We start from the raw sequence: 13,650 nt of genomic DNA, 5'->3' as shown, positions 1-13,650 counted from the left end.
TTTACCTTTACCTCTTCCTGGGTCGAGAGAGCGGCCAAGTCCATTCGTCTAGGAATGTTCCACACTCTAGACATTCACTATAAGTGAAATCTCATATCGTGTCAAGAAGTTAACTGTGTTTCGTGTAGAAAATGTGTATCTTGTGTGCCATCATAGCATGTAGTTAACTCCCAACACTATAGGCATAAGTGAAGGCTTCACAGTATTTATTTTTGTTGATTAAGGCTTTCTTCTAATCTGATTTCCTTGCCTTATCGAGTTCCGTAGCAACGAGGAGGAAATAAGTTTCCACTCTAATGTTCATGCCGCTTGACCGCGCGGTACTTGGCTTTGTTTCATTATTCTAAGTTTCAAACGGATTACTTCATCAAATAATTCAGTCATTGTTGAACATAACAGTAAGATAGCTTCAGATCAATCAGTGTATAGAACAACCCTTAGCTGTTGCTTGTTGTGCGTTGTATTTTCTTTAATATTCCCGCATGGTTGTGGTGGAGTGTCGCATAGCTCAAATCCTGAATGCGTTAGAATGCTTGACCAAACATCAATCGACTTGGCTCCTCTACTGTCTAGTCTTTTTCTCCAGAGTTATTCTCCATGCTAGTTTCTTTCCTCTTCTCTCGTCACGAGTGTACAAATTTCTGACGTAGACTCTATGCCATTTAAGAATATTTTAATATGCAGTTACTTCCTTTAATGAGGACTCAATGTGAAACAGGATTTTCCATCTTCGATAACATAAGTTTGATAACTGAGGGACTAGTTAACACTGCTTGTACCTGTAAATTGTGGTAGCCAGTAACAAAAATTGTTCATAAGCTGAGAAAACTGTATCCGCTACAGCCACTTCCTGTTTCAATTTTAATAAGTGTTAGTTACTGTGAGAGATTCCAGGCCCGTGCATTATTTCTACAAATAGTGTAAGAAGAAGACCAATGTATTAAGTTATTTTTTACCTAGAAGTTACGAAGGATTGCCAGTTATTTTTTCTGAAGCCTCATTGCTCTTAATATTGTAAGGCATTTACCGAGTTGAACTCTGGACTCGAATATTTCGGATCAATGCTTCGCTGTGTTACGCAGTTCAGAGAATTGTTCGATTGCTGTTTTCTTATAGGTTCGCATGTCATGACTGTTAAGGTAACTGCATAGGTTTCCATTTATTTTCATAGTGTTCAAAAATGAATTACATTCTCTTCTGGTCGTCCCGGACACGCTGATAGAATCCACTTCCTCGTTCCATAAATGTTTATTTTCTCTTCGATTTAGAATAAGGATTCGAGATGTAAATAAGACTGCAAGCAAGTGGGTATTAGCCAACTATTTTGTTTAGTTATTTTAGGTTTGTTGCCTCGGAATTGTGGGGTTAGGTTTGTTGCAGTTACTACTAAGCTTTTAGATGTCGAAAGTTTCTAGTCCACTTAGAAGAAAAACAACGTTCTTGATGGTTTCCAATATTGTGCGAACTTCATCCCAAATTTTTTGGTGTATTCGCATATATGAAATTTCCAAGTTTTTGTTTCAAACATGTGTCGGTCATTTTTCATGTCATTCCAAAATTGAAATTTTGGCTTTTATCACAAACAGTCGAAAAATGGAGATGCTGTCTTGAGTTGAATATTTTAGGTTATGTACAAATAACGATATTAGAATGGAGTGGTGCCATATATCTATTGTTTTATTATTGTCGTTTTTGAGATTTTTTATGGATGAGGATTGAGGATTTATTGAGGATTTATGTCTTTTCACGTGCCGTGTTAACATTCTCTTATCCTTAGCATTATTTTCATTACTGAAGGATGTTCATCTTTAACGATTAGCCTACCGTTGCATCTTCACCGTAGTGCACGAAATTGAGCTGTATTTCTACGCGTGGAGTAAACGGTTGTAAGTTTACGCTATGTAAATTCGATTGTCTATCATAAAACTGAACGACTTGATAGCATGAGGCAGCAATGAGTTGCGTTGACTTTCTGACATAGGTAGATTTACCCTTTTTGCTTTCCTGATGCACGTCTCGCAAGCATAGCAGTGTTTTATTTCATCCAGTCACAGGTCTGAATCGTGCTCGTATACATTCAACTACAAGTAGTCTACTCAAGCCTGTATCTAAGAAAGATCACGGTTTCAATGACAATTTTTTGTCGGATATTTCGCTCGAACTGAAAGCAATCGAGTTCTAGTACGTCTGATCTGTCGTCATATGTTCGATGTAATACACGTTTATTTGTCGTCGTTGGGCATCCTCAGAGGCTGTAGTGTTGGCGTCACTGTTGTATGCAAATTTCGTCCTATTGTAGAGATTGTCTTGTCTGGATGTTCCGAGTGTTGATGTGCTGATCAGTGTCCGGTGAGCCCGTATTCACTGTTCTCGATACCATCTGCTGGTATTCACTGTTCTCGATACCATAGATGATGAATGCTTTTCCATCGACATGCAAGTTCCTGATTTTACTTACTGACATTCTATCATATGGGAATACTTTTTAGCAAAGAGCGTGGCCTCTAAATGAACGAAGGCTCGTCAAACTGAGGAAACTTTTTTGTTTTGTACACAATTTCGATAGGTTGATATCTAGCGACAGAAGAAATTTCACACACGCGTGTCCATCTTTTTGTCGAATTATAAGAACTATTTTACGAGGTCATCAGAGCTAAATTATGCAAGAGGCTTGGTTGTGAAGACTCCACGAATGATAGCATTACTGAATCTAATTACTCGAGTATAACGAAATATAACACCAACCTCCCATCGTTTGGAACCATTGGGTACAAATTAGATGATAGCCGCCATTCTGTTCCCGTTAGGACACATGCAAACTGGAAAATAAATGTATGTAATATTTTTGTTATTGTTGATTAAAACCTTGACAATATTGACAACTCTTTCTCCCTTATCTGTAGGAAGAACTTAACAATTCAATTTACAATATGCTTTTCTGCATTTATTGCCATCTCCCACCGCTCTCGCCAGTTATTGAATCCACATCAGCCAGTGATAATTCGTGACATCGGATGACAAGTTAACTTGACTGATTTATCTGAACGAAATATTGATCAGGTGCATTACTGGAAGTATTATCGGATAAGGATAAATCTTCATGGAAAGAAATTTTGAAATTATCTTTACTAGTAAATTAATCCGCTTTTCACACATTCGCGGACAAAATATCAAACTGATGCATAATAAATTTTGGACGAACTGTTTAGTTCATGAACAAGGGTATGATTGCGTACGCGACAAGCTCTCAAGATGAAAAACCTTCAGTTGCTGTTCATAAAGCTCTCTTTGCAACATGTACTGCATCATCAGCTTTGAACCTTTCAGAATGAATCAGCGACAAGAAATATTAATTTTAATGATCAGGCATAATCCCCTTTAAAATTACTCATTAAAATTAAATTCGCAGTGGCAATTTGCCGATTGATTAAGTTAATTGCATTTCAATCGAGAATAAATGCCACGATTGCAGCGGAAATGTGCGCGTCATTATTGCCCAAGTTAGATTCATTCCCAAGCTGAAAAGCATGCGCGCTAACATATCATGAAAGAACAGGAATAAATATAAAGAATGACTTTTAAACTGTTACCATAGACACCCTGACTTGCACTCGCTCCTAGAAGTAATAAGCTAAAGAATAAAATGACAGAATCGCTCTTCTGGCTCTTGATATTTCAAGGGAATTAGCTTCATATATTTTCAAAAAATACCTCTGGGTTCCATACATATTTTCGAAAAATTGCGCTATTAAGTTCCCAACTGACGTCACAGATTTCAATAAATGCAAATTATCAAATTTTGTAAACAAAGTAATCCTAAATCAGACTGTCTTGCAGTCAAAGATCCGGAGTTACATTTTAGCCTTAGTGACTTTAAAACACAGGCCAACACAAATGTAACTTTTAATTGGAAACGTACAATGTGGGCAAGTGATCCAATCCATTCCATATAGACAGTGCCGATTGATATTAAAAGAAGGCAGCATTAGCTACGTGGCACACTGAACTGTAATCAGTTTCAAGACAATTTAAACACTTCATAAAAAAACAGCCAACAGTGTGGTCTAAGCAGCGAAAGAAGGATCAATTTGATTACATGTTTGTTAATAAAGGGGCTGATGAAACCTGATCAAACAAAGAAGATGGGACTCAGGCAAGGGAGCTGTTGAGTGATAAAATTGTTCAACGAAAATATCATGAGATATGTTCCTAAAAAATTTTCCTGTCATATTAGAGTTCAAAATGTATGTTAAGTAATTATTACTACAAAATTTGTAGAGAATTTTTTTTAACCTTTTCTGCCATTATAAACACAAAATCGAATTTTAGCTGGCAGAAAAGCAGGTATAAGCTAAATAATGCAGAATGAATTGCCTTTGGAACAGTTGTCTCTAAGGCTTCTAATTTAATGTTTGGGCAAAAGGGCATTGGTCAACATGGCAAGTACCGTAGTAAGGAGTAAAATCCAAATTCAGATTTTGCAGCAGTTGTCAAGTACCATTAGGTGCCTCTAAGAATCTATTAACTGATAAGTAACGATACAGTAGTTTCATAGCTCAATTGTCAAGAAAAAGCCTCACTAAACCCATGATGTACGTTTCGAGATAAACGTCGCGTAACTACAAACCTGTAAACGAATGTTTTTGATGATAGATATGATCGATCCCATAATACATTTTCAGTAATATCAAGTCAAAAGTACATTAAAGGTACAAAGCCAGTTATCACTCCCATGTCGAGTAAACTCTGGTTTAATTCGTCGGGAGTTCTGACCTAAAGGCATATTCCTTTATAACCGAGAAATAGTAAAAAACGACCAAGACGCAGTAAAGGGTTGGACTGCGCCTCAGTTGTGTTTGACCAAAGAGCTCTGGTCGGTGAGGGCACCGAAGCGGTTGTTGGTGCGCAGCATGGGCGGTCGGTACGCTTGGGGGTTGTTGGGCGTGTCACGTCCTCGAGGCGTGTTGTGCGACACACGAACCTCAGGCACGTCACGGTCGTCTCTGAAAAAATTCAATAGCGTTCAGCTTCACTGGTATTATCTCTTGAAGAACAATTGTTTCTTTTAGAGAGGAAAAGATGTTTCTACTTCATCTTCTTTTAGCCATGGGCACTTTCTTCTGGCTTGAATTAATTTGAGGAAATAATATGTGATGAAAACAGTGATGAACCGCAACTAACTTGAATTCCACTCACAACAGTGGTTCCTCTCAAATGAAATTAAAACCATTACTCATTCATAATATTCAACACTTAGAATTCAACCATCCTATGATGATAACTCACAAGACTTTCTTGCGGGGGTTGACAGTCTTGGCATCAGCGAGAGTGGGGAAGGCTGTAGCATTGGTGATATCAGGGGCCTCTTTTTTGCGTCGCGAACCTGAACAATACAAAATAATTAGCCTTAGTCATAAGCAGAGGCAATGAAGAACCAATAAAAAATGTATGATAAAATTTTACTCAACATTTTTTTAAATGTTATGGCTTAACTTCATAGAATTAGAGCATGAACCTCCATTACAAATGATCTTGAAACTAAAGGATTCTGAATATGTCAAAAACCATTCAATTTCAAGATTACAAGATAATGCAGGACTTGGTGAAGCCTAGTTAAACAAAAAGGAATGAATATTGCATGGTTCATTCAAGCATTTCTAGTTAAGTGGACGGTTATTTCCACAACTTTTTCCAAGTACTTCCTTATAATTGAAATATTACTAGCCTGGTATCGCGCGAGAGCCTCGGGGCAGAGGAGCGGCTTTCATTTCTGAGGCATTTTGGCTGGTCCACCGAGGCTGGGCATTCCTGGCTGCTATTTGGGCCTTAACTCCTTGCATATCATCGTCGGCATCTAAGGCCTGACAAGCAAATCGGAACACTTTGAATAAAACAAAGCATAGCAAAGTCAGCATCAACAATCTCATCATAATTTCAAACTAATAACTTCTCAAGCTCTTATGCTGCATAGTTATGAATATTGCATATAGGTACACATTTAACAACAACCAAACTTTCAGTCTACTTACCTAAGAATACTATTAGCAAAGAATTCAATAATTTATATATATACATTATTTTATGAAAAAATATATAATAGTATTAAATACATGAGTGAAAGTATCTGTCTCTTGATTGCAGAAATTGTAGAAATACATGAAAACTATGGAAACAAAAGTTCATTCACTACCTGGTAGGTACATCTTAACTTGTTCACTAACTTAGGTACCAGTAGTTAATTGGTCATCTACTGACTTAATACTAATTATAAGGTTGCTCAAGAAATAAATTATTAATAGAACATAATACACTACCACTACTACATTTAAGAATTAAAAACGCAAGGAAGAATGTCTCACCTCACAAATTGTGCTCTCCAAAGACTTCTGTTGTTCTTCAATTTTCCAAACGCCCTCTTTTTTGTCATCACCAGAATTCAGTTTACTGTCATCACCTCCTTCACCAGAAGCACGGCCACCTTCATCATCATTGTCTGTGATCATATTTGTGATCCGTAGATTGCTGACGTCTACAGCATAATCATCTTTAAAATCATCCCATTGTTCTTCTTCAACCTGAGAAAAACAAGAAATCATGAGTAACTAAATAAATCATGTCATACCAGTATTATAAAGAACAAGTGAAATGCAGTTTGCTCAACATTCAAATCAGTCAAAAATTAGTCCTCTGGTGTAAGATATAGGTACAATAATTTGAAACCCATAGCATTCTTATAGTCTAAAAATACTTGCTTTAGAAGTCAATTCAGAAAAAACTTGATTTATATCCAGTTTCAATTAGCTGAAAATATAAAAAACTGAAATTCAGATAAATTATATAAAGCAGCTCAATCTCATGATTTGCTGAACCAACTCTAATGATTTGTTCTTTGGATTCCATCCTAAATATAATCATTTTTTTATGTTTCATAAAAGAATATTCATTAAACCATTAAGCTAATTCGGAAAATTTGTCGGAAGATATTGACAAGCATCAGTAGTACATAGGGGCCCCAAAACTATTGCAAGATACAAGATACGTACACATATTTTCAGATGGCATAATCAATAAACAAAATAGAAAAAGACTGTCCTCTAATTGCTTGTTGATCCAAATTGCCACAGGTGTGCTGGAAAATTTCCTTCACTAGCCAACAACAATATAAAGATAATGACAAATCTCAGACTTGTCTGTTGGGACATTCATCAGATGTGATACATATATACATTTCACAGTACTGTACATATATAAAACATTCTTATACATACATTTTTCAAAGTACCATAAAATGGGGTAACTTAGACCACTTTTTTATAAATGATGCCATTTTTTTACTAGCTAAATTAAATTTGAATTGAAACATGCAAAATACAGGTCTATACTCTAGCTTCATTCACCATAAATTGCTGGCTCTTGCCTCTCATAGTCTTTAGGTAATTTCAAAAAAAAGTGATGGTTTTTGTTACCCCAGCTCTTGGGGTATCTTAGACCAGGTGGTAAAATCAATTATATTTTTTGGTAAAATAACTACAAATAACTCCAGGTTTTGGTGCATTGTAGTAGAACTCTTCTAGTTACATATGCAAATGACAAACTTGATTAAAGTGTCATAATTTGCAAATGGGGGGCACCGCCCCATAATGGGTGAAATGTGACTACCAAATGGCAGCCCTGACAGGGTAATATTGACTGGCTTGGAAATTAAGCTAAAATTACCATATATAAGACTCTGTAGAGTCTGAAACATAAAGAAAAAACATAAATAGGCTGTCAAACATAAAATATGTTATATATGGTAATTTTATATTAACTTCCAAGCCGGTCTATGTTACCCCGTCAGGGCTCACATTAGGTGGTCTAAGTTCCCCCATTTGAGGGCAGCACCCCCCATTTGCAAACTATGACACTTTCCTAAAATTTGTCATTTGCATATGTAACTAGAAGAGTTCTACTACAATGCATCAAAACCTGGAGTTATTTAACCAAAAAATAAAAAAATTGGAGGGGGTACTCTGACAGGCTTTAAATAATAGCTTTTTTTTTTTGTGGGTCACATTTTTAATTTTTTAACCTATCAGATATGCAAACTTTTTAAATCTTTCTATTGTGTTATGTAGCCTCAGTATTAGGCCTTTTATGCCCATTGACAAAATTTTTCTATGTCAAATAGTTTTTGAGTTTTGAGGGTTTTTGTTAAAAAAACGAAAAGTGGTCAAAGTTACCCCGCTGGTCAAAGTAACCCCATTTTACGGTACTGATTTCACAGTACTGTAAAATGATGTGACTTGGACCATTTTTAGCACTTGCCTTTTTGTGATACTAATAGTCACATATTAAATATATAAAATAAACCTGTTCATTTCATTTGTAAGTCATCTCATGGTACTTCAAGAGCCATCAACACAATTCGTCCATGGCGAGAACTTTTTGAGTATAGGGTTTTTTTCTTGTGTAGTCTGCTTGACCAGCACAACCCTAAGCTGCCAACTTGCAATGAAATCATCACCCGCGCAACATTGGAGACCTGCGCCAGCATCATCATGCACCATGTGGTGTCTCAATACTACAAGACAAACAATAGCAGAGGTTGTAGGCCAATTTGTAGGCCACTTGATTTATCGGGACATTGAAGTTGTTCTCATAATGATTTTAAATTTTGATTGATAACCATATCTATGATAACTTTGGTAGGTATGTACTTAAAGTACTTAAGTTTTAAAACTCTTCACCTATTTCAGAATGAAGATGAACATTGAATATTTGAAACATTGTATTCCAGTAAAATTTCATTTGGTAACCTGCTTTTCAATCTTCCAGCACCAGCAAGAAATTATGTTTGGCATATTGATAGAAACAGCAAGAACATTATTAACAAAAAGCATGCTCTAGTCTTCAATCAAACTGCACTACTATGATGTTGCCACTTGCAAAATGTCAAATAGAAACAATCTAGTTTATATAGAATCAATGTTGGCAATGATTAAATCAAACTGATTAAATCATTTGATTTTTTATAAAAAAAATCATGATTTTTATTTACTTGATTTTGTAAATATTTAAATATATTGAGTGGCAGTCTTTAATTTATTTTGAGGTATTGTCATTCATGGTTTAGTATAAATTTACTATGACAAATTGGAACATAAACCCGTTGTCTTTAGTGAATTGTATGTTATTGGTACAGAGGCATCAAGTGTTTCAATACATTGTACATAGCTAGCAGCTTAGCTAATTCTTATAAGGCTATAAGTAGTCTTTAACTAACTATTTGACTATTTGTTATATATTAATGACATTATACAATTACATGTGTTAGCTAGCTTATAGAAGGGTTGGTTGAGATTGCATTGACCTTTTAGGCATTTAGAAAGATTTTCACCCAAATATGAGTATTCTAATTAAAATATTTAATTTCAATCTTTAAATAGGGTAAACACACCATATTCCAACACCTTAAGGACGTAGCAAGAAATAAATGGCTATAAATAGATTATATACCGTATGAGCAACTCAAGTTCTGATTGGTTTACGTCGTCACTCTCAAAACACCACACTATGCGCCAGCAATGATGAAACGTCACAAACTGTTGTCATATTTATTTAAAAGCCCTTAGAATTAAAATCTACAAAATTGCTGAATTCCAACACTGTGTGTGACTAAATGCGGCATATTGAGAGACTAATTCCGACAGCGCTTCAAATCGTAATTCATAATTCCAACACCCTGTGTCAGAATACAACACCCTGTGTCAGGCTGTGTCATAATTCCGACACCTTGTGCTTGAATAAGTTTTTGTGTGTCTAAAACCGTCTCTTAAATCAATCATCTATTAATTTATTTACCACTTAAAATCAGCAAATACAAGTATACTTAAAAGGATTCCTAATATATTCACAGACTTATTTAAAAGTCTCAAACCATAATATTCTTTTTACACAAACAGTTTATCACTATTTGGTAAAGCAAGGTCAACTATCAACTTTCATACATGTTTCGATGTTCTCACTAGTTGACTTGGACTTTTGCTCTGTGGATCTTAACATTTTCCTGCTAGACCTTGTGTTTTGCGGTAATCTTGTACGCAATAGTATGACGTCACTATTTCAACCATCTAGGCATGCGTGGAACTAAGACCAAGCTTAATATAAAGGAAAAAGTTGAGGGGTGTTGGAATTACCCACAGTGTAATAATATGTTGCGTTTACCCTATGTGAATTTATAACTAGAAACAAAACAATTACAATTATAAAACTATATATGAAATAATCTAATGCAGTGAATGGAAATAAATTATTTGAATTGTATACATGTTTATTTCAAACAGTGTTAGCTTTTCTCATAACATAAGTCTTGTTTCAAGTCGTTTGAGGTTTAATTGGTTGTTGTTTAGTTTATGTTTAGTATTGGTTTATTGGTCTGAATCAAATGAGAACAGTACAGTCAGATTCAGTCATTCAGTCACTACTAGTCACAGTAGTCAGTGTGTTTAGAGGGTAGAGTCTGGTAGATTTATAGGACATTAAACTAGTAGATCTATTGATAGTGCTGCGCACTGTTGACTGTGCTATCAGCTATGAGCTACCTAACTGTTATGTGACTCTTCAATGTATTGAAGATCCACATTCCTGAAGTGTTGTTGTGTATTGTTTGAAGCCAGTTAAGTGGTTAATATTTAGCTCATTACCTAGATCCATACAAACTTTACAGAGCTAATGAATAGACTTGTCAATACCTAATTGTTTACCCAGAAGTCCCAAAGTGGTAAACACCACCTTGGCCATTCTTGAAGGCAATAACTGCCCTTTTTAGCCATCCATTGGCATATAGTGCTGCTATTGTTAGTAGGCTAATTGCAAAAAAAAAAACATTTCAAAAAGACAAAAAAAAAAAACTGAAAAAAATCAAATAAAAAAATATTACCCACCGGTACCAACCCTGCATCAGTTTTTTTTCAGTTCCTCAGCCTCAGGTTTTCTTCTTAATTTACTCAGAAAATAAATAAATATGTATATTTTTACTTGCCATTTCTGAAATTCACCCATAGGCCATGAGCCCATGACAGTTGTTATTGCACATGATTTTTAGAAAAAAATCTGCCTATTATTTTAGATTGCATAGGACTCATTGGACACTATAACTTGAGAAGTTGAGTTGAGAGTAGGGTAAACGCGGTATATTCCGACATCGTAGGTAATTCCGTCACTTCTCTAGTTTTTCCTTTATATTAAGCTTTGTTTTAGTTCCATCATCAATGTAGGGTAAACGCGGTATATTCCGACATCGTAGGTAATTCCGTCACTTCTCTAGTTTTTCCTTTATATTAAGCTTTGTTTTAGTTCCATGCGTTCATTGATGGTTGAAATGGTGACGTCATACATTTGCGTGTCGAAATACTGCAAAAACACTAGGTCTTGGCCATCTATAAAAGCCTAATAGCTGTTAATTAAAACGTAATTAAGTAGTGTTCAATATTCGTTAGTGTTCTAATTCAAAGCCGTGTTGTATCCCAATACAGCTCACACAGCAAAAGGAATTCGAACACGTGGATGTCGGCAATACGGATCAGTTAAATTTGAAGCGCTGACGCAATACGACTCACCACGTGTCGGATGTTGCCACACAAAGTGATGGAATATAGGGACATAGTGGCAAAGCAGAGAGTTTTTTAGACTCTCCCTCAAGTTCATTTTTGAGTCCTATAAGTAGACCAGTAAAGTATCATGCATAGTGGCAAAGCAGAGAGTTTTTTAGACTCTCCCTCAAGTTCATTTTTGAGTCCTATAAGTAGACCAGTAAAGTATCCTGTATACCAGCACCATCATACATAAGAAATTGGTTTAAAACTTGGGTAAATGAGGAAATTAAAGTTGAACTGATTCTAAAAAATCTCTGATTTGTCACTATGTTAATAGGGATTTGGTAGGTTTCCATTCTAAAGGCTTTTTAATAAATATGGCAACATTTTGTGACGTTTCATAAATTCATCGTTTCTGACGCGTAGTGAAGTGTTTTGAGAGTCATGTGAAGGCAACAGAACTTACTTAACGCATACGGTTTTTTTTATAGTTTTTCATTTCTCGATGCGTCCTTAAAGTGTCGGAATATACCGCGTTTACCCTACCTAATCTAATGTAATACTTTTGTCATTGTCATAACTGGCAAGTTGTTATTTATGAGTTAATGTTATTTGTTAACAATGATAGCTAGCAGTGATAGCACTACACAGTAAGTACACTCCGACACTAGGTACACTATCACTATGATACTTAGTGAACTCACTGAACTGACTATGAGAATTTGAGAATGACCAATCAGACCAATACCTAGCCTACTCAACAGTTTTTAGTAGGAATTTAGGAACAAAAACTTACCACTTTCTTTTCATCAACTTCTGGTATTTTTTCTATAGATGAAACTTCAGCATCATCCAACTCTGGCACGGCAGTTATTTTAGATGTGCTTAATCCATCTTCACATTCTTCTAATTTTTTAGAAATTTCATTTTTGGTCGCCGAAGCCACTTTCTTCTCTGTATCATTTAACCTCCTGGCAATTTCTTCAGTGGTAGTGAATTTTTTACCTTTCACTTTCTTTTTATCTTTTTTGGCAAAAAAACTATCGAGATCTGCCATAATGAATGATTGTTTCTGTGATATAATCAAGGATACGAGGAACAATAGATTGATGTTTTATATAAAAAATGATGCAAAGTTCTATCCATTCGGACGACACGTTATGCACTCACCACCCAGGTTCTGAGAGCATACTGGTTCTTCTTCTTCTTAGTCACCGGGTTGTCGCTAAATATAACTCACAACTCTTATTGAAAGAAATTCTCAGGTTCTGAACAGGGTTAATTATTTTATCTAAAAACAATCCAGTGAATTCGTTTCAGAATTGGTCATCCAAAATTGAGAGAGAAAAAATTTGAAATCTCAAAAAATCAGCCCGCAATAATGCCAGAGATTCGCATATTGCATAAGCTCCAGAATATTTTTGTCATAGCAGCTACAAATCTGTATAGTCACTATAAAAATTTAGTTAAGGTGCGATCTAAAGTTTGTTCAATATGTCATTTGCCTGCTAAATTCAACAAAAAGAACCCGAAAGTTTTCTTTTTGTACGCCAGCTCGAAGACAAAGCTCGGTATTTCTGACTTGAAAGAAGATCAACGAAAGATTTCCTCTGATGAAGGCAAGGCTGATGAAGGCAAGGCTGATGTTATTTTAATAAGTTTTTTTAAGTAGCGTATTCGCTGAGGAGGACTTGAACAGTATTCCAGCTATTGAGGAGGGCCCAGTAGGCTCTAAATTAGCAAGTTTTGAAATACAAGAAGATGTTCTCAAACGCCTGGTCGCTCTAAACCCAACAAGTCAAGTGGACCGGACGGCTTCCAACCCAGATTACTCAAAGAATTAGCAACCGTCTTAGCCAGCCCTTTGACGGCATTTTTTCGAAAAAATTTGAACGACGGGATCTTGCCGGATGACTGGAAAGAAGCTCATGTGACACAACTGTTCAAAAAAGGTGACAAAAGATGCCCGGGCAACTATCGCCCTGTCAGTTTGACAAGTGTCGTTTACAAGGTAAGGGAATCTTTTGTGAGGAATCGTCGAATCGATTGATCGATCATTTGACTGTTAATAATC

At 35.7% G+C, this 13,650-nt stretch overlaps 1 protein-coding gene across 1 annotated transcript; it reads right to left on the bottom strand.

Annotated features, from left to right (window-relative positions):
* Nucleotides 1–3,107: 3,107 nt before the first annotated feature.
* LOC108667016 (protein CDV3 homolog) lies at nt 3,108–12,765 on the bottom strand. Its single transcript, XM_018153996.2, has 5 exons — nt 12,373–12,765; nt 6,360–6,575; nt 5,726–5,861; nt 5,287–5,383; nt 3,108–5,003 (listed from the first exon to the last, which is right to left on the bottom strand). Exons 1-5 carry the CDS (start codon nt 12,631–12,633, stop codon nt 4,847–4,849), a joined length of 867 nt encoding a protein of 288 aa, XP_018009485.1. The 5' UTR covers nt 12,634–12,765; the 3' UTR covers nt 3,108–4,846.
* Nucleotides 12,766–13,650: the final 885 nt, after the last annotated feature.

The sequence above is a fragment of the Hyalella azteca genome, unplaced genomic scaffold (assembly GCF_000764305.2).
Source record: "Hyalella azteca isolate HAZT.00-mixed unplaced genomic scaffold, Hazt_2.0.2 contig7095, whole genome shotgun sequence".
In the NCBI taxonomy this organism is placed as follows: domain Eukaryota; kingdom Metazoa; phylum Arthropoda; class Malacostraca; order Amphipoda; family Hyalellidae; genus Hyalella; species Hyalella azteca.
The sequence above is the reverse complement of the archived record's forward strand: the minus strand, read 5'-3'. Positions and strand labels throughout refer to the sequence as shown.